This window comes from Haplochromis burtoni, unplaced genomic scaffold (assembly GCF_018398535.1).
Source record: "Haplochromis burtoni strain Fernald_Lab_line unplaced genomic scaffold, NCSU_Asbu1 Contig_152, whole genome shotgun sequence".
In the NCBI taxonomy this organism is placed as follows: Eukaryota; Metazoa; Chordata; class Actinopteri; order Cichliformes; family Cichlidae; genus Haplochromis; species Haplochromis burtoni.
In genome coordinates this window covers 601,498-623,369 of record NW_024582513.1, presented here as the reverse complement: position 1 = coordinate 623,369, position 21,872 = coordinate 601,498, and the positions used below count along the sequence as shown (strand labels likewise).

Sequence of the window (21,872 nt, the reverse complement as noted above, 5' to 3'; positions counted from 1 at the left end):
TTTTGTACTTGTAAATCAGTTTTGTACTTGTAAATCAGTTTTGTACTTGTAAATCAGTTTTGTACTTGAAACTCAGGATTTGTATGTGTAACAAGAATTTGTGTGTGCGTAAAAAAAGATTTGTTTGTGGACTTAGCCAAAAAATACGTGTGAAACTCTGCACTCAAGTTTCAAGTTACAAGTACGAATTTTGAACCTATTTGGTCAATGTCATGTCAGTCACAAATTTAACAATCCAATCAGAGAACAGATGGGTTCTAATTGTATGATTTGTCGCCCCCCAGTGGCCGTGCAAGATCCTGCAAGCCTTGTTTATTAATAAATAGGAAGCTGAATATTAGATGGGTGTGTTTTTGTATCTATCGTTCGTACGTACGTAGAGAAAAACCCCTCTCCCTCCACTGTGTCATCCTGCAGCACTTCTGTGCAAGTGCAGGCTAAACGTAACACAAATAGCAGTGCATGCAATGTCCTCCAGAGACATGCACATTAGTATTGCTCACGTCAGTAATGTGAAATGTAGGTCACCATTGTTCTGTATTGTCATCTCGCCTCTCATCAGGTGGATGAACATCTTCCTGCAGTGGAGGTCCAGGAGGGGGAGCCAGGGAATAAGGTGGCTATGGATCAACTGTTTAAGGGGAAGAAAGGAGTCCTCTTCGCTGTACCTGGAGCATTTACACCTGGCTGTTCCAAAGTGAGTCCACACTGTTAACAGTGCCTGTGCACATTGATAATCAGCTGACCTTATTAATTATTTATTTATTTTTTTTGTTTTCAGACTCACCTCCCAGGTTTTGTAGAGCAGGCTGCAGAACTGAAGAATAAAGGTATACAGGAAATAGCATGTATCTCTGTCAACGATGCGTTTGTCATGGCTGCATGGGGAAAAGAGCATGGAGCTGATGGAAAGGTAGAGTACAACTGAACAACCTGCATTTAGATGGCTTTTCTGAACCATTAGAGAGCTCTGTGACATGTTAGTCTTGGACAAAGACCTGGGAAATGGCCAAAATGAACTTTAAGGATGCAGTAATGCTGAGCTTATGGCCACTTTTCATCTGCAGGTGCGGATGCTGGCTGATCCCACTGGAGCATTCACAAAGGTAAAAACCAATATCTACTTTATATTCCAGCTCTACTTGAAGCTTTAGTGACTGACTATTAATTCATCTTTCTTTGCCTTAGGCAGTTGACCTGTTACTTGACAGTGATCAAATCGTGCAGGTACTTGGGAATAAGCGATCCAAGAGGTAACCTTTTTTGTTTGTCTTAAATTCCTGAATTTTATTAATAACAAGTTTGCACAGTAAGAAAGTTTATGCACTATATCCCCACAATCGTTCCCACAATCATTCCTGCCTTGAACATAATAAGTACTTTCTGTGCAGTTCTGTGTGCTAACAGTGTCACTACACAATAGTACACTTATGATGACACAGTATGGATGACACAGTATGTTGACTTTATAGCTGTCCAGAATCACTTTACTGCTCACTTAAGAGTGGAGCAGCGAGTGAGTGGAAATGCTTTTACATACGGCCTTTTGCACATTACCTGCTTTTGCACCTCCACCACTGCAATTGATTCATTGTGCAAAGGTTGCAGATAACTGCAGTGTTTGTGAAGTTTCTACTGATTTTTCAATCTTAATTCTGTCCATACTGATTAAAGACAAACTGCACACAACATAACTGTTATTTGTTCTGTTGGTCTTACCTAAAGTAGATTGGAGTGTGTATTTCATGTTGTTTCAGATATTCTATGTTGGTGGAAGACGGAGTTGTAAAGAAGCTCAATGTGGAGCCAGATGGCACCGGGCTGACCTGCAGCCTGGCTTCCAGCATTTTGTCAGCTGAATAAAAGAAGCCGCACACCCCGAGCTACTGTGAAAGTTGCAGTTATAAACCTACTTAAGCTTTCGCCTCCTCAACCCAAAGACTGATGCAAATGCCATGCTGGTGTCAGAAGCTGAGTTAGAAGATGATTAATGCGCACAACCATGACATGAAAGCCAATCCTAAGGACGGTGCATCAGTCTGTGTATACTGTTACTCCCTAGTTAATAAAATGCACACTGAAAGCAATATACACTGTTTTCTTTGCCTGTTTATTACAAAGTGTCTGCCACCTCAGCAACGTGTGACAGGCAAAAATGAAGACGTGCGTATTATAATTTATGATAAACGTGATAATCGAAATACCTCATTAAAAGTTGGTTATGCCCTAGAGGTCAAAATCAGGGGGAAATGACGTCACGCGATTTTTGACCTGAAGCCGCAGAGAGCCTGCGCATTGCATTGTGGTCGCCGGTGCTTATACAGAAATCGAAAGCACGTAGCTTTTCAGCTAACTACGTTAATATCAAGCTTGGACGGGAGACTAACGGGTAAGTTGATACGCAGCTGTGGGTTTTTGTTGTGATAAACGCAGACGTGCCCCAAAGGAAGAGGTTATTTGTAAATGAACCTCATAGGAAAATAAAAATTAGATTAGTAGCGTTAAAGCTTCATTAGCTCAAGTTAGGCTAATTTGTAGGCGCCTAAAATATGAGCCCCTGATTTCTAGCTTTACAGCATTAACTTGATAGTCTGTGATTATTTTAGGAGCAAGCCCTGGCTTTGAGATAGACATATCTCCCGCCAAGAAGCTGCGGCTATGTAGGAAAAAAAGCAGTAATATAAACTGGAAGCTAGTGAACTTTAGCTCGGTGTGCTAAAACGCTTAGCATTGAAATGTGTTGCGCGCGCAATTCAACTGCTTGTACTGCACTTACGTTAAGCAATCAGGCGAAATATTTCACGGGTGTAGTTGTGTTTGGTGAGTCTGACTAGATGCTACTCTGTAATAACGATCAGTTGGTAACCCCAGATGTTAAATATATTAGCATTAGCACTCAGAGCTCCATAAAATAAGTCATTGCTGTAGAGAAAGATACGGCACTTGTTGATATGTTCGCACTGTAGGCTTGGTTCATAACTAGAGTTGACATGAGTAGCCAAACATTAAACCATATCATGTTCAACTACTGTCTAAAGAAGTTTCTGTGCCGTCTATCAGTTACTGATAAAAATATAAGTAAAATTAGATTTGCAATTTTACGAAATATTCTTTCTTTTCACGAAATTGGGTAAGTATTGTTTTCACTTGTCAGATCTGTTTATATTACCGTTTAGCACCTGCTATTATTTGACAGACTCCAAAGAGACCATGTCATCGACATCCCAAAAACATAAAGACTTCGTGGCCGAGCCCATGGGAGAGAAGCCAGTGATGGCTCTGGCAGGCATTGGAGAAGTCCTTGGCAAAAGACTGGAGGATAAGGGTTTTGACAAGGTGACTTGGTTTTTGATTAGCTTCTGCAGTGTGTTTATTCACACAGTAATTTTAAGTTATTTTACCTAGTAGGTATTGATTGCTTTGAATAATATTGAAATAATCTTAATTTACAGCAGCAGTATATCACAGCTGACGCAAGCTTAACAGATTAGTTCTTATTTTTGGAAAACTAGCACAACTAAAGTTGTGATGTAAAGAAAAACAATCTGCAGTTTTTCTTCTGGACATCTGTAAACGTTTGTTGTCGCAGAAGAGTTGTTCTCTTGTCAAATGAGCTATGAATTTGATCAAACACACCCAAACAAATACTCATCTGTGCAGTTTTTCAGGTTCAATTAAAAACCGGATCTGCTCGTTATCAGAACAGATGTGGCTCATTCTTAGATACTCGCCCATCGGTCTTAATTACATTCTTGTGTTGTGTCTTCACATCCACTTCCACAGGCATATGTCGTCCTCGGACAGTTTCTAGTGCTAAAGAAAGACGAGGAGCTTTTCCGAGATTGGCTGAAGGACACTTGCGGAGCAAATGTCAAACAACAAGGTGACTGCTATGGCTGTCTTAAGGAATGGTGCGATGCCTTCCTATAAACATTCAGTCATTTGTTTTTGTACTTCTGAAGTCCAAGCTGTACATTACCTCTTCAGATTTTCTTTTAATTCAGCCCCTGCTTATAATATCCATGTGGCCCAACTATTGGAATATTATGTGTACTTTCTGTTCAAAATTTAAAAAAATGTAAATTTCTAGTGTGTTCATTGTTGACAGTGCGTTAAGAAGTTACCATTTTAAGCTCATTATGGCAGTTTTAGAGGTAAACTCTTTAACTTCACGATTTGTTTTCATTTATTTCAGCACATTTCTTTCTATTTAATGTGATGGTTTACCTGTACAATCTACACTAACACCTGTAGTCACCTGATGCTTTTGGGCTGCTTGCACCATTTGCTTGTTTTTAAATGCTACTGGAAGGTTTGATATGAGTTGTCCATTTTTTTTTAAGTAGCACATCATATCACAGTTTCATGTACTGTAATTCCACCAGCACTGCTTCAACGATTTCTTGATAAGGATTGTCTGTTTGGCAGAAGATTTGGATAATTTAATGTGAAACCTGAAAACTAAACCTAAAAAAAGATTCAACTGACACTGGTATTTAGAGATTTATATAGATATATGTATGTGAAGTGTTTTAACTTTGTGTCTTGCAAATGAAGACACACCACAGTCCTACATCTAGTCTACTCTGAGCTTGTTTGGACTTGAAGATTGAAATGTATATAAATAAAGATGCCAATGTAACAAAACAATACTTTCAATAATAAAAGTGTCTCTATTGCTGGTAACTTAGATATTGTGTTTGTTAGAAAGCTCGATATCACAGCTAGTTGTGCTGCTAGTAAAAAAATGCAAACCTTTTGTGGAGGTCGTGAAAGCAAAGTTACGAGTTGGTGAGCGTCAGACAGCAGCCATCCTGATCCAAACCCACAGTGATGGATCTAGCAAAACCATGTTAGCAGCTAATTAAAGTAGGTTAAAAGTAGTAGGCTGTCTTTTCTTTCTGCAACTTACAAGCTGAGTAAGAGCGGAGAAACCCTCTTAATCCACTGTCATGTGACTTACAAATAAAATATCCTTTATTGGTTTAAGTGGCTTTAAATGAAAATCCTACACTGTGTGCATTTTGTTACAACAGTGAGCCTGATATTTAGGTCAGGTCTTCATAGCTGAGCTATGTACTGTCTTTGAATTTCTAGACATGAGATGCCTTAATGCATGTTACTTTAAACATTTAACTTGGTCTAAAGAAGTATAAAGTCCACAACACTGCATGTTCACACTGTATTCCCTAATCTTCCGTTCAAATGCTGAAACCCACCACCAGTTATCAAGCTGTATGAAGATGTAACCAGTGTGTAGCAGCTCTGTTATAACGCAGGCCCACGTGTTTGCATTTGACTGTGAAAAGGTTTCAGCTTTTCTATTGCTTTTATTATAAAACAATAAAAAGCAAGTATCACATTTGAACATGTTTTTTTTTTCTGTGCATTTTATCAGAGAACACCCCAAGAGACAGAAAATGTTTGATGACAGGAGGCTTTATTTCAGTGCTTCGTTTCCATGGTTACCCTTTTTTCTGCCAAAGCTCCAGATATTTGCAACATGATGAAAATATGTCACTCATTTTTTTTTTTTCTTTTTGAATGCTCCAAAGCAGGAGGGAGGCGTTTCCAAAAGTTCCAGGTCACGGACACGAGAAGAGCAGTTTTTCGTTTCCTTTTATGAAAGTGGTGTTGAAACTTAACAGCTGACAGTACTTTAGATGGAGAAAGTGACACTGGTTGATCCATGACTTTTCTGGAAACCACTAAGAACCCCTGCTCTGGAGATCCTCTGATCATTTAAAATAACAATGATGCACACTTGTCCTTAAAAGTACATTAAGACTGCTTCATTTACTTGTTTTTATTTTCATGTCTTAAAGAATTAGAAAATTATTATTATGACAGGCTCAGAATAACCGATTAGATGATCTTACTTCAGTGGCTTAGATTAGATGTTGAAAGTCCATAACTCCTGGAATGTGTTTGGGTTTGTGTGTGTGTGCTATTTAACTACAAAATCTCAATTTGACAGTGATCCGATGCACAGAATTGTTGCTCAAGTTTCACAGTAGCACCTATGCATACACACACGTCCACATCCACACTACGGCAATAGTATAGAAATGAGCAAAAAAAGAAGAGGCTAAAATCTTAATACCCTCCCCCACCCCCAAAACCCCCCAAATCAATTGCATGTGTCCAGTTGTAAACAAGTAACTGCCAAGACAGGGCTAAACAGTGAATGACGAAGGTCAACAATAGATTAGATTAGAAAAAAAATGCTGCTACTTGTGAGAGGAGCATACATGTTATGACCTCTGCCTACGAGTAGACAAAGAATGAAAATGTGTTTGATTACGCGGCATTAGTCTTCTCATTTATGGGGAATTTAAATGGGGAGAGCTGAGACATGTCCTCCATAATGCCGAGACCTAATGTAATTTAGGTTCCCAGTTTCAATATGAATCTGTTGCCTGTGACTGGTGGAGAAATAAGATACTTGGTGATCATGTTGTCCCTTCTGGCAGTTACTTGTAACCTATTTGAGCATGAGATGCATGTGTTTCCTTTCAGATGAACGCTCTTTGTTTTTTCCCCTTCCCTTGAGACTTTTAGCAACTTTGTGATTTTTCTAACTCTTTATTGATTAAATGTTAAATTATTCTTCTTTGCCCTCCTCTAACATTGAGACAGATGTTCGCAGTTTAAGAATTTAGTTCAAGACATTTTGTAGTTGGTTATGTACTGTACATCGGCAGCTTTTATGCAACGTTACTATAGTACATTAATGTCTTATTCAGATTGGAAGTACATGTACACACTGTACATAGATGTACATACTGTACAGTTGTACTTTTTCATCACAACAATCCCTGATTTGTCTCAAAGCAAAGCGCAGAAGAACTTCTTCTCCCTGAAGGGGTTCTCTGAGGTGGGCACGGGGGTGATCAGGGGGTCGTCGCAGGCGTGTGCGTCGCAGTATGCCATCAGGTCGGCTGCTGCCTTTGATACCTGGAGGTGGAGACGATGGGGTTTAGAGCATTTAATTACATTTTTCCCCTTTACACTTTCCCCTCATCCCGCCTCCGAGTGGTCACAGTAGGGAGCTGGCTGCCCCTCCCTGATCCTGGTGATTTGCAGGTAATTTCCCTGTAAAATCAGGAACTTAGTGACTTCCTCCCCACAGTCGCCAAATCCTTGCTTATAATACTGTGTGATTAATATTAAATGAATTTAAAGCACCTTGAGATGCCTCTTGCTGTTATAGGAGTCATCTCAAGGTGCTTTAATAGCGACAGTTATTGATTTTTTTGCATGCTGCTTTTAACCCGGGTGGTATAGTGGCATTGCAGACAGAAAATCCTCGATTTGAATCCACCAGCCAGCCTTCTGCGTGGAGTTTGCATGATCTGTGTGTGTTAGATTGGTTATTCTAAAATGGCCATAGGAGTGGCTGGGAATGGTTGTCAGTGTTAGAGCTGCGACAGACTGGTGACCTGTGCGGGGTCCACTTCACCTTTTGCTCCATGGTAGCTGGGACAGGCTCCAGCCTCACCATGAGCCTGAAGTGGATAAACATAAGTAAACGGATGGGAGGATTGATGGATGTTTCAGACCCTCATCCTTGTTGTTTTGAGTTACAGTGGGGCAAAAAAGTATTTAGTCAGCCACCGATTGTGCAAGTTCCCCCACTTAAAATGATGACAGAGGTCAGTAATTTGCACCAGAGGTACACTTCAACTGTGAGAGACAGAATGTGAAAAAAATCCATGAATTCACATGGTAGGATTTGTAAAGAATTTATTCGTAAATTAGGGTGGAAAATAAGTATTTGGTCACCTCAAACAAGGAAAATCTCTGGCTCTCACAGACCTGTAACGTCTTCTGTAAGAAGCTTTTCTGTCCCCCACTCGTTACCTGTATGAATGGCACCTGTTTGAACTCATCATCTGTATAAAAGACACCTGTCCACAGCCTCAAACAGTCAGACTCCAAACTCCGCCATGGCCAAGACCAAAGAGCTTTCGAAGGACACCAGGAAAAGTATTGTAGACCTGCACCAGACTGGGAAGAGTGAATCTACAATAGGCAAGCAGCTTGGTGTGAAAAAATCAACTGTGGGAGCAATCATCAGAAAATGGAAGACATACAAGACCACTGATAATCTCCCTCGATCTGGGGCTCCATGCAAGATCTCATCCCGTGGGGTCAAAATGATCATGAGAACGGTGAGCAAAGATCCCAGAACCACACGGGGGGACCTGGTGAATGACCTGCAGAGAGCTGGGACCAAAGTAACAAAGGTCACCATCAGTAACACACTACAACGGCAGGGAATCAAATCCCGCAGTGCCAGACGTGTTCCGCTGCTGAAGCCAGTGCATGTCCAGGCCCGTCTGAAGTTTGCCAGAGAGCACATGGATGATACAGCAGAGGATTGGGAGGATGTCATGTGGTCAGATGAAACCAAAGTAGAACTTTTTGGTATAAACTCAACTCGTCGTGTTTGGAGGAAGAAGAATACTGAGTTGCATCCCAAGAACACCATACCTACTGTGAAGCATGGGGGTGGAAACATCATGCTATGGGGCTGTTTTTCTGCCAAGGGGACAGGACGACTGATCCGTGTTAAGGACAGAATGAATGGGGCCATGTATCGTGAGATTTTGAGCCAAAACCTCCTTCCATCAGTGAGAACTTTGAAGATGAAACGAGGCTGGGTCTTCCAACATGACAATGATCCAAAACACACCGCCCGGGCAACAAAGGAGTGGCTCCGTAAGAAGCATTTGAAAGTCCTGGAGTGGCCTAGCCAGTCTCCAGACCTCAACCCCATAGAAAATCTGTGGCGGGAGTTGAAAGTCCGTGTTGCTCGGCGACAGCCCCAAAACATCACTGCTCTCGAGAAGATCTGCATGGAGGAATGGGCCAAAATACCAGCTACTGTGTGTGCAAACCTGGTAAAGACCTATAGTAAACGTTTGACCTCTGTTATTGCCAACAAAGGTTATGTTACAAAGTATTGAGTTGTATTTTTGTTATTGACCAAATACTTATTTTCCACCCTGATTTACGAATAAATTCTTTACAAATCCTACCATGTGGATTCATGGATTTTTTTTTTCACATTCTGTCTCTCACAGTTGAAGTGTACCTCTGGTGCAAATTACTGACCTCTGTCATCATTTTAGGTGGGGGAACTTGCACAATCGGTGGCTGACTAAATACTTTTTTGCCCCACTGTATGTTTGTTATCTTTGCTGTGATCGTTTATATGCATGAGCATTATTTTGGCCTCTGCTCTTTCTCATTTGTATTTTCACAGGTACACTGTGGAACAGTCAGAACATGAAATCTTTGTAGGACCCTCACAAGCCCCGCTACTGTACTGGCTTATAGTTTTAACAATGGCTGGTATTTCCCAAAAAAATACCCCACTTACCCCCCCCACTCACTCACTTAACGACACACACACACACACACACACACAGAGTAGATAATATTTTGAATGTGTCTGTATGGACATACTACTGTAGATTATATAAAGAAGATAAAACATAGTAACACCAAAAACATCAACAACAATTAAAATTCAATATGTTCTTACTTGACTCAAAATTGCTTTGATTGACCGTGAAATGATGTTTGTATGTATGAATGGATAGTTTTCTTAATAAAATCTAAATATGAGCATGAAATGTGCAAACATAAAAGTAACTGAACGTTAACTGAATTATTATTTAGCTCTTGTGCTCCTTATGTGGATCTCTCTCTAACAACAATTTCAACCTTTACATTGAACAGCCAGATGTTTCAAAGGTTTTGAAAGAGTGCTGGACCTCTGTGAAGACAAACATTCTGCTTCAGGTTCTGATTATTGGCCAGAGGTGCCAGCAGATAAAGCTTATCTCTAAAACTTTGCTCTCATGGTAGCATGAGACAAGTTTGCCTCCTGCTCATTTTAACGCCCGTGGATTATTTCTTACAAAGAGGCAACGTGCCTCTGCAAGGTGGCTTTGATGCAATTAGGAACATCATGCAAGCCAAACACCATTTGGAAAGCCTCCAGTGGGAAGCCTTCACTTAAAGTACGTTTGAGAAGGTCATCACTGCCTACCCATCATCGCTTACAACAAAATCTTCAAACCAAACTTGCATTTAGTTTGTGCGGCACAATTATTAGCATCTGACTGACAGAACTGACTTATCACAACATATCAAAGAATTCCTTTCTTGATTTTTTTAAAGCAGAAAACTTTCGTTTGTGCTGTTTTGGACCAAACTTCACGATAAATACGTGCGCCTCACCTTTATCCTGCAGAAACTAGCCTCGATCTTCAGTTGCTCCACCAGCTTCCTGGCTTGGCCGACACTCATGGTGCTGTTCACTGGGGTGTCTCCTTTCATCCTAGCCACAAACACGGCGACGTATAGAAGAGACAGGAAAAGCATTCAGTAGATTTGTGCATTTGTTTGACTGAAATGAAAAAATAATTGATCATCTTACTGTTTTTGTGTTGCATGCATCCTTCACTTTGAATGGATTTTTAGAGCCATGAAAAATATTAGAAATACAAATATGGTTGCAGTGAGCTATGGTGGCACTATTCATTGCCATTATACAGGTTTATTAAGAGGATTTTTATTATTATTTTTAAATAACAGCTGCTTAATCAAATGGAATACACATGAGAACCAGTTTTTAGACAAATACATTATATAAAGCTCTTAAGACAAAAAAAACTGTGCTCAAAAATTGCATTATATTATTTATGTATTTAGGCAAGCTGGGCTTTAAGGCAAGCATGAAGCCAGATATTATAAATATCAGTCAATACTGTGTCACAGAATCAGCACAGCTGCCACATTATGTCATCTGATATCTGATATGGGATCAAATTCCCATATATTTTCAAAAATGCAAAGGCAACACACAAACTGGGCCAAATGGTAAGCATCATTCACTATAGCCCACAGATTCTCCCACTATGAACGGGAACAGGCACAGAAATATCAAATGTGGAATGAAATAACCACTGCAGCCATTCACGAAATGATGCCCACATATAACAAATGGGGAAAAACGTGTCACAGATGGGAAAAGGACTGAAATTAAATGGACTGTCAGCAGGAAGGAAAGGGGGAAAAAAAGCATAGCATCAAAGGAACGAATCTATTTGAACCATTCTGGACCTTTCCCCATTGTCTTTTTCCTTCTCCCTCCATCCACCCCCCCCCCCCTTTCTCCTTACCCGTATTATATTCCTCTTCAGGTGCAGTCTTCCCCCCTCTTCTCTCTCTTTTTTCCCCTGTCTTTTTCTGCCTCTCTGGTGTCCCTCTGTCAGCTTATGGTTGGTGGTATGAGTGTAGCCGGACCCCACCCCTCACAGACAACAGCCTGGATGGTACCCTGCTCTGTACAGTCCAATGCACAGCAATTCTGCCACAACGAGGGCTAGATTTGCGGTGGATGGATAGGATAACCCCCTCAGCAGTGAGTGGTACCTGCCAGACAGAGGGAGGGGGGAGCATTGGTAAAGGTTTTCTAATGTGGGTGGATTGTACCACGTTTGTGCTGAGGAAATTGGGGCCAACTGGAATCTCTCAGGTTTCAATCTCTGACATGGAGCAGGGCTGTTTGTGTGGTCTGGGATTAGTTTTCAGTGCTAAAATGCTATACACAGCTTGGGACGTGAGCTCCATTGGTGTGAATCATGATGCGTCTCTGTGCCATTTGTGATGCCCACCCTCTCCTCTGTTGCTATGGGGACTGCTGCAGTCTGGCTCAATGGTTTACATCACATTTTAAATTGGGGAGATGTCGGCTAGCATTTAAATAATTATGTGCTACAGATAATTCAGATTAGTGGCTCAATTTGTACATATTATAATGTTAAAGAAAAAGAAAATGGCAGAAGGGACGTAGATTTTGTCAGAAACCAGATTTTTACGACGCCGTTAGACCAAAGACGCTGTGAAGTTAAGAGCTCCGTTAGCTCACCGCCAACAACAGCTATGGCTGTCGCTATGTACAAGAAGAAGAAAAAACACCACTCTGTGTGTTTAACTCTACAGTGAAGACTGGACTATAAAGTAATAGAATACTGACCATTGCGCAAAGTTAATTATATTAAGAGAAACTCGAGTAGACAGCCTGAAAACCTACAACACGGAGTTGAAGTTTGAAAAAGCAGTCCGACGCCATCTTTGCTATGCTAGTGTTTTCTTGGCTTTAATGGCGCTGTGCTGCTGCCCTTCTCATCTCTTTTTCGACTGTGGAATCTTTTCATTTGTATGGTCTCTGGTTACTGAGGGGCGTATCGCGTTCCAGCTAGTTTGTCCGTTTTGCTTGCCATAAGTTGCAACGTTGGTATGAAATAATAATAATAATAATAATAATAATAATAATAATAATAATAATAATAATAATAATAATACAGTAGAACAGAATTTAAACTTTGTGTTTGGTGTAAAGTTGCCCAAATCAAAGTGAAATTCATTAAAAATAATTTGTTCTTTTTAAAAATGAGAAGGAAAGAGACATCTGTGCATGTCAGTGAACATTATTTGTGCCATGGTAAGGTGTGAGTGGTTCCCGCATAACCTATAACCACCAGCAATAAATGAGCTCCAGTTACAGGCCATAGCTCATTTATTTGTTTTCTTCTTAAATAATAATTTTCGTGCCTTTTCCCTTTATTAGACAGTGTAATGGTGGAGCGTGGATGGGAAAGCATAGAGAGAGAGAGAGAGTGGAGGAAGACAATCACAAATTTAATTTCAACTAACTATTGTACTGTATATGGTGCAGACATGACTTATTCTACTGTTGATTACTCTGCTGCAGCGCGTACAATGGTGGAAGGTGAAAAGATAAGCTGCTACTGAGGTTCAAGTACTCCATCTGCTGGATGGTGCCAGCAGAATTTAATCAAATCTCAGCAGCAAGAAGCAACATCAAAACCTAAAGGAAAGCCACTAAAAATGTGTCGTCATTAGTGGCTTTCTAATTATAAAATTATAGCACGATAATGATGATAACTGCTGCTCTTTTCTAATCTATTTAATGCTAACTGATAAAACGTTAACAAAGAACACAGGAAACAGGAATACGTTACATATAATGTTGGATTGAACACATCTGCTGTGCACTATATATGTAATAAACCACACATCACACCATATTGTTTTGATATAATTGTAGTGATATGACTTAGAGGAATAGTTCATGTTCTTATTCTTAACATGTATGGTATAGAATACAGTATATACCAATATAAGCTGTAGAAGTTCATTGCTTTTCAGGTCATTTTTCTGTCGTGTATTTTTCTGCTGAGCAGACCCATTTCAGGTAGCACATCTGAGAAATGAACCCAGCAGGTATTTGGTAACATTACTTGTATTGTGAGAACCAGTTTCAACCCTATGATAGTTTTTTTTGTGCTGGCACAAACTCTGAAAAAACAGCGACAGCAGGTACAAACCACTACATGACTGCAGGAGCCGTGTCTAAAGCACTCACCAGATGGTCTACCAGAGCTCCTCTTTCATCTCTGCAGGTTATTCTCTGTTATAATTAGTGTGGGTGCACATCCAACAGATAAGTCAGCTAATTATCTGATGCCGTACTAATGAAAAGAAAAAAAAAATGGCGTCAAGCGTAAGTGGGAAAACAATGCAGGAGAAAATAGAGGTGTGGCTCGGTGAAAGGTCAACTTAAAATGTGCATAAATCCAGTTTAGCAAAATTTCAGGTGTTAACTCGGTGTTTCATTTTGCATCCTTTAAATGATGCCTTTAATGACCTTTTATTACACTCCTTTTTACATAATTAACAAAGCTTAATTAAGTTGAACATAATTACTGCCATGCCACACTGGGACCTATGAATCTGGAGACTCAAAGCTGAGAGACAACCAGTCTTATGTCTTTACTGCAGCTTCACTCTATGCACCTGATAGGAAAATGATTTTTAGCAAACACAAATTTAGGACCATTTTCAATAACAAGGCAGAAAAATGGCAGCGAGGATAAGATCTTGTCTTGTTATCTCCCTGCATAAGTAAAGAGGGATAATCACTTTCCTCCCAAACACACTGCAATTTCAAGAGAAACTCTTGTGACCCAGTCACTGCCTTGCTTTTGTCTGAAAGCATGTAGCACGCAGGGCACTTCTCTGCCTCGAGGTTGATGTCAATAAATATTGAAACAATGTTGGTAAAAGACTTTCATTTTAAGCCATTTGGGGCCATTGATTCCGCCGTGGTGCTGAAACGCTGGGTGTGTGTCAGCTCAACAGTCGGTGAAATGCTCGTATCGAAGAGCAAAATGCTTAATGCATTATCTGTGGGACCATTTATGTCTGATGATTTCTAGCTTGTAAAAAGAGCTGGCGCTTTTAAATAAAATCTGTGTGGACATTTTCACATTAAAGCATCCGTTGCAATAGCCTCTGAGTCATCACACATCACTGGTTGATGAGCTATCTTGTAAAATGCCCACACTTTGATAGGAGGCTGGTTTCAGGAGACTGATGCAATTGTAGCAAGTAGATTGTTGCCATCATACCGCCACACACTGTACTAAAGGTGGCAACAGATGTGCAAGCAGCTGAGATAAAGATGTGTCCAACAAAAGCTTCACTATGTAAACATTCAGGAAATTCACCATTGAGTAATATTTGAATGCGCTACAACCAGTTTCCTGAATATCACATAGAGGTTTTCTCTGATACGTTTTGGAGTAAACTGCAACGATGTGAACATTCTGACGCCTCAAAGACAGCAGTCACCATTTTCACCATAGTGGTTTAGATTCATCAGTGGAAACGCAACAGATTACATGTGTGCCAATGAGAAGGAGACAGATGTAACAGTAAAGCTGCAAGGAGCAGATACAGTGAAACCTGGGGTCAACCATCCAAAGAAAAGGACAAGGCAAAAGAGAGAAGAAGAGAGTAAAGGCAGGGTGGAGTGAGTGGAGATAAGCGCCAGGGCAGCAAGACTGGGAGGAAAGGTTTCCGTGACGATAGTGGGACCTGCTATGATGTCTGGTTTGGAGACAGTAACACTGAACAAGAGACAGCAAGCTGAGCTGGAGGTGACAGAGTTAAAAGATGTTAAGACTTTCAAAGTTAGGGAGGCAAGGCTGGGATGGTTTGGCATGTGCAGAGGAGGTATAGTGGAGAAGATTCATGGATGCTGTGAAGGAAAACATGGAGAGTTGGTGTGACGTTAAAGGATGCTAGACGTAGGGTGATTTCAAGGCAGACGATACACGAGACCTAAAGGGAGCATGTGAAAGTATAAGGAGGAGGAGGAGGAAACGGCTCTTCTGACTGCAATAAGTTTTCTGGAAATCCATGGAAAAACAGCTCTCGGTTCCTTTGGTCCACAACCTCAGTAAAAGCTTTCCTGATGACTTAATAACAGTAGCATCCCCAGGCTTCTACCTTTCTACCTATAAAACCCGGAGAGCAGCCAAATGGCTGGTAGGCTTTTAGCTAAGCTTTAGCTTCAGCCAAGTGGAAGCTAAATTGGCTAGTCATTCATATGTATATTAGGTTGTTACCTGGGAATTCTGGAGGGAGGGGAGTGGGGGGGTGTGATTGAGGGGGTGGGGGAGCTGCTAAAAGCTGTGCACTTCCTTTTGTGTTTCATCTTGATGCATTCTCAATCATCCAGGGAAATAAATCTCCAAAAGTCACCAACTTGGAGTGTTTCAGTTTGCCATCTTAGGGAGAAATCAACACACATGGGTGTATGTCCTTTGTTGCTGAGATTTATTGATAAAAACAGTACAAAAAACCAACCATTTGTACACATATTTACAAATGGCCTGCTGAGTGGTGCATGGAGCATGTTCATTGGTTCATGGACCTCCCTGAACTAATGGCATTTATTGCAATTGTCATCTTGCGGGGGGTTAACAGGGTTCCATCTCTAAATGACTGCTGGTCAGCAAACCTGGGAAACCCACAGATAATTGGAACTATGGCACGAAACCGCTTCCAACATAATACGCTAAAGAGTAGGTGTTGCATGGTTTTTTGTACTGTTTTTATCAATAAATCTCAGCAACAAAGGACATACACCCATGTGTGTTGATTTCTCCCTAAGATGGCAAACTGAAACACTCCAAGTTGGTGACTTTTGGAGATTTATTTCCCTGGATGATTGAGAATGCATCAAGATGAAACACAAAAGGAAGTTCACAGCTTTTAGCAGCTCCCCCACCCCTCAATCACACACCCCCACTCCCCTCCCTCCAGAATTCCCAGGTAACAACCTAATATACATATGAATGAACTAGCTTCCACTTGGCTGAAGCTAAAGCTTAGCTAAAATCCTACCAGCCATTTGGCTGCTCTCCGAGTTTTATAGGTAGAAAAGCCAAATGGCTGCTCTCTGGGAGTTTAAGTTTAATGGGCTCACACGCTGGTTTCAGGTCGTACTGAATAAAACATGAAGATCACTGTGTGAATCATGGTCATTATTAGAGCCACAGTCAGATCCACCCCTCGCTCGTCATATCTGGTTCGAAAACACACAGATGGTAACACCAAAAATATTCAGCTTAATGCTTCACAATACATCATGGGAGCTTCTTTTATACTGTCTGTGTTTGCTAGGCAGTACAACATCAGACTGCTAACATGCTCACAATGCTGGCAGGTGGCAGCAAAGACATTAGATAAGGCACTCAAAGGATCCTGAATAGAAATTTATGGGAGAATTCTGAACATGAAAGATAGTTATCACCCATGTAGTCCAATCAACAGCTGAAATGGGAAGGTTTTAAAAGCTGTAATGTGAAACAATGCATGTGCACGTGTAGTACAAGTACAACTTAATGGGGAAAAAAACTTAACTTGGTGCAACGTTTTGCCAAACCTTTTTTTTCTTGCTTTACTGGATATAACTCTCAATTTATGGCTCTCCCCATTCACTTAGATACAGACTGCAAAGTAAATACATGGATTCAATCCAAGATGGCTGCTAAGTTGATTAGATGGAGAATGAAAGGCTCAATGATAAAGTTTATGTCTACAGAGAAATATGAATGTATGCACCAAATATCAACATAACCAACCAATACTTCATGAGTCTTATGATAGTGCTAAAAAAAAGAGCCAGGGAATTACCCCAGTCATTGGGATTCATCTTCCAGGAAACAAAAATTATTATACCGAGGCTTTGCATACACATCACCCCTAACCATGCAATGTTAACTTGTCCACCATTTGTTTGACAATTATAGTGACAATGTAGGATCAAGTGAATAATGTATCACTCGTGGAGGCCTAGGGACTGGTCTGCAACCATCTGGCAAGCAAATATGTGTATTTCCTGACTGGTTGCAAGTGGTTGCTGGGAAGCTAGCTGCTAAAGCACCAGTCATGCAGGTCTACATCTTGTCGGTGACCCCCTGGCAACCACCCGTTGCTATGGAAACATGCTTAATCCCTAACCGGTTGGCAAAAACCTCCTCGTGGCTCCTTTGGTCACTAGCACATTGTATGGTCATAGTTTGAACAGAACCCCTCTGCTCTCTCCTTTTGCTCTCTCCCCGAACCAGTCGCAGCAGATGCATGCCTCTCCAGCAGATGCACGCCTGATTCTGATCGAGATTTCTTTGTGTCAAAAGGGAGTTTTTCCTTCTCACTTTTGCTTGAGATTTTCTCTGTATTATTGTAGGGTACTTACCTAAAAAGATAAAACACTTTGAGTTTAGTGTTTTGATTTGGCGCTGTATAAATCAAATTGCAGTGAAGTGACAGACTTGTCTACGAACACTGTCCAGGACTCTCCAATCTGTCGTGAAACCATGAAAACTGCAACACAAGGTTCACCTTCAAAGCAGAAGTTGTGACTTTTGAAACATGTCAGCTGCAATGCTGAGTTGCAACTTTTACTTTGAAGGTGAACAGTCTCCATTTATGTTTTTCTACTGCCCAAATAGTAGTTAGTATAGTTAGTAGCAAGTATTTGCAGATAAACATGAAAAGTTACAGGCAACCATAGCAACTGGCTAGCAACCAAAGTGATCACTGGTCCAGTCCCAAACCTCTGCCAACCAGCTGGGGAAGACATATTTTTCCCTAGGAAATGGTGGTTGTGTCACATCCAATATGGCTGACAACGTTCTAGCAATGTGTGCAGGAAGTCAGGTGACTTCATGCGACTAGCCTCAATAAATGAATTCATGGATATTTGTGACTACAAAATTCACAAATTGATCTAGACATGTTAGGTGCCTACATTTTGCAAGGTACTGTATTTCAGTATGGACTGATGCACAAGGAAAAGGTTCATTGTGATGTGGTTCCCACAGTTACATATAGTTGATGCAGTATTGCTTTTATTTGAAGCGGTTATTACCAGGCAGATGCTGAGTTGGTTTTAACCTCTCTGTCTCTGATCGATCTGCCCCGGGGTGCTCCATCGCAGTGCTGTGAATCCCAAACCAGTTTTATATAATGATGAGCAAAGCAGATCTGGGTGGGGTGATCATAAGAATCATCAATTGCAATTGGTCATTTGTATTGACGGAAACCTAAGCGTTCAATACTTTCCAAACAGACACTACTGACTCCATTCAGAGAGTGCTGGTGATCGGTCAAGAGGGCGCACATCAGCCTATCACAGTGCACTGGATGTTTGTGTTCTCAGAGCGTTTACAGTTTTTTTTTCTTTTTTTTTTTTTAAATGTACAACACACACTCCCAGACATAATCATTTCTCAGAATTTCTTTATTAAAAGAGCCAGTTCCAGTGTGGTTACTAGAAATAAACACGGAGAACAACTTCACAATCCAGCCATCAGGTTTTGCACCACACACTTTAGGGATGCTATTATGGTAACATTATCATATGCAGCTATAACCAACAAAAGAGAGACAAGACAGCAGTTTAATCACTTGATGGGAAATCTTCAGTCATGTCACCAACACAGGAACCCATGTAATCAGAGCTGCTGCTAATCAAACATGTAAGAAATGGAAGAGAAAGTACATGAATGAACGAGTTTGTTAGCAGCCACTGTCCAGACAGCATTTCCACAAAGAACCTTATTTGCAGCTGGTGTGCTTTTGTGTTGCACAAGACTCCTGCCTGGATAAGAATTTGAACCCACATCACTTTTTTCATCATTTACATTTCAAAACTTTAAGCTTCCAAACTTCATTTCTCTCTGGCAGGTCCCGGAAGCCTCAATGAAGGCCGGTGTACATCAGAGATATATATCAGAAGGCTGACACTGGCTGATTTGCTAGTTACAGATTCTCTGAAGAATATTTAAGAATAACACCACTAGTTTTTTTTGCATATTATTTTGTGCTACACTATAATTTTTGGATGTATTGTTTTGGACTATTTCTGAGGTCTACTCAATATTCTCAGAGTTTATAAGACTCAAAGCATGTTTATGCTAAGAATATATTCTGTTTTACACAGATAGAAATGAAACCAGGTCTAAATATATTTAGGCAAAATGCCTGAATGTGAAAGTCAGGTAAAGAGTTTTTCTTCAGTTGAAGGAACTTTTTCCTTAGGCATTATTATAGCTCAGGCTTCAACTTGTCGACCAATAAACAAAATAAAACAACAAAAAAAACCCAACAAAAAATCACTTTGGGCAACTTGTTCTTGATCTCATGGAGATAAAAAAAAATCCGCAGAAACTCTAGCAGCTAAAACTATGAAGATTGGTTGCCCCTTATGCGCAATACACTTCTGTTTTGAGGCATACCACATTTCTGTAATGCACTTAAAAACAAAACACCCCCCCCCCAAAAGTTCGTATTATGTCTAGAACAGCACTGCACCATGACAACAGTGCTGGTTTGGGCTATCATTTACCACTGACGCTGTACTGAAGCCAGTGCTGGTGCAGAGATATTTCGGCTTTCTGAGAACAAGCCCACATTTCGGGAATAAAATGTTCCAAAGTCTTACGTAGATGACTTTTACTGATTTCCATCTGAAGAAAATCATGGGAGACAGTATCTGTGGGCTGCATCTGCAAACCATTGGTACGTTTCTTGTGTTTACTTCTCTCATAATTACTAACATCGGTAGTCCATCAGTAGCTGTCCAGTAGCTTTGGAGCCAGCATGTCTGGTGCCAACTTCTTAGCATTGATAGCGCATCTGGACTCACATGTGTGTATAAAAAACAGTTAAAGATCACTGTGCTAACTACTGTTACTGTGAGCATGCATGATGAAGTTTAGCTGGCGATGAACATCAAAGCACAGCTGAAGCTCACAGGCAGCAATGTTTTAATAACTCGTCATCTACTGATGAAGACTTAAAATGTAATTTCATGGCAATTCATTCAGTAGTTAGTTTGACTCTATTTAATAAAAATGTGCTTGTTACAACAATGGCAACACAAAACTGAAACCACTGAATTTAGTGGCTGTAGGTGCAACTGCTGCAAAATTCCCCAATGGTTGTTAGATGCTGTCCCCCAGTTTTTGTCTGCCAGGATTTTCTTCCATACCTTCTGCTAGTAATGCTACGTAACAACTGCCTCTCAAACAAGTCAAAATGTGGGCTTATTTGCAAAGAACACTGAAGCAGAACTGCTTCCACATCTGCACCATCACCTGCTGAAAAAAAACCTCACGATGGTTCAAAATCGGTTAGCAATAATCAGCTAATTAGAATTCACCCAAAAATTGTTTCTTCTGTGTTTGGAATAGATTTAATCTGCAGAAAAAGACATCACAGACTTTTTAACCACTGTCAGGAATGAGATGAGCTTTTAGAAACTGCTACATTTGACTCTTTCTTTCCATCCAGTCATGCTTGTAAAGGAAGACCAACAGGACAGCTACAGATCCTACAGTTGTGCACAAAGTCGCTTTGAGATTAATACACCGCACCGAGGCAGCACAAAGAAGCCTGGATTGAATTCAAACAATGGAAGCAGGGCCTCTGTATTCGAGCCCACTTTGTATCTGTCACCTTTAGCTTCTGGCATCGGCTAAATGTGACGTGCAGAATAATAGTCTTTGTGATATAGCAGCATTGTATTTGTCACAGTGCACCTCAAAGAATTATGAAGAGTATAGTCGGTACATGAAGGTAAAAATGTTTTCTAAATACGAGGACCAGTTATTACAATATGAAAATATTACATTTGCTTAAGATTAACAATCCATTATGAAAAGGGTGGGAAGGGGGGCACAGAAGAGCATCACAGGTTCGATAACATGAGGTTTTTTTTAGGTCTCTGGAGGAAGAAGGACAGCGAATCAGCACAGCATTACTCTGATAGGCAAACCTGAAGAGTTCTTACCCCCTTTAGGAACGGGGTGGTCTACTTTTTCTCTTGAGTTACCCCATCATCATCATCATCATCATCATCATCACACCAATGAATCAATATCCTTAAACTCAGTATTTGGTACAGGGAGTAACACAATATCTAAAAAGAAGCAGTAAAATACAAACCAGGTTAATCCAGTTCCCACAAATAAGCAATGCACTGGTTTACACACAGTAACAACTTTCCTCTTTTCAAGTGCAAAAAAAGAGAACAAAAAAAAAAAAAGAAGAAAAAACTGTACGCACATACGGACACTCACAGAGACACTGGCCCTTCAGTTCATGACAATTAAAGAGAAACTTCCTTTCGATTTGTCTCTCGAGTACAAACATCTGAGGTCAGCAACGACTCGACTGCACAGCAAGTCCATACAGTGTAGAATTCAAAGAAATTGCTTCGGCAGCCACTTTGCATATAAAGTCTGTATAAAAGGAGCAATAGTAAGAGGCCCTCTTCAAACGTTACCCCTTCTCCTAACTGCGAGCTGAGCTGGAGAGACAGGAGGAGCGAACTGCACGTTTGGTTGATGTTTCTCCAGCTGAAATAAAGGCGAGAGGTAAAAACAGGAATACGGCGAGTTGACCCCCCCCCC

At 40.6% G+C, this 21,872-nt stretch overlaps 3 protein-coding genes across 4 annotated transcripts in view; 2 read left to right on the top strand and 1 right to left on the bottom strand.

Moving 5' to 3' along the window:
* Nucleotides 1-2,089, top strand: part of prdx5 (peroxiredoxin 5) — a 3,015-nt gene extending 926 nt beyond the window's left edge. The window contains exons 2-6 of the mRNA XM_005931944.3: nt 563-697; nt 782-913; nt 1,068-1,106; nt 1,189-1,253; nt 1,758-2,089. Coding sequence (XP_005932006.1) covers nt 563-697; nt 782-913; nt 1,068-1,106; nt 1,189-1,253; nt 1,758-1,863 — 477 coding nt within the window. The 3' untranslated portion in view covers nt 1,864-2,089. The remainder of the gene's footprint in view (nt 1-562; nt 698-781; nt 914-1,067; nt 1,107-1,188; nt 1,254-1,757) is intronic.
* A 138-nt stretch (nt 2,090-2,227) lies between these two features.
* On the top strand, nt 2,228-5,368 carry banf1 (BAF nuclear assembly factor 1). Of its 2 annotated transcripts, none has more exons than XM_005931947.3 (3): nt 2,228-2,389; nt 3,177-3,336; nt 3,784-5,368. In XM_005931947.3, exons 2-3 carry the CDS (start codon nt 3,211-3,213, stop codon nt 3,928-3,930), a joined length of 273 nt encoding a protein of 90 aa, XP_005932009.1. In that variant the 5' UTR covers nt 2,228-2,389; nt 3,177-3,210; the 3' UTR covers nt 3,931-5,368. The 2 variants fall into 2 exon arrangements, with proteins under 2 accessions (XP_005932009.1, XP_005932008.1); XM_005931946.2 differs by having other exon boundaries at nt 2,259-2,389; nt 3,197-3,336.
* A 53-nt stretch (nt 5,369-5,421) lies between these two features.
* Nucleotides 5,422-11,463, bottom strand: gng3 (guanine nucleotide binding protein (G protein), gamma 3). The gene is made up of 3 exons (XM_005931948.3): nt 11,199-11,463; nt 10,255-10,354; nt 5,422-6,957 (listed from the first exon to the last, which is right to left on the bottom strand). Exons 2-3 carry the CDS (start codon nt 10,351-10,353, stop codon nt 6,829-6,831), a joined length of 228 nt encoding a protein of 75 aa, XP_005932010.1. The 5' UTR covers nt 10,354; nt 11,199-11,463; the 3' UTR covers nt 5,422-6,828.
* Between the last annotated feature and the right edge of the window lie 10,409 nt (nt 11,464-21,872).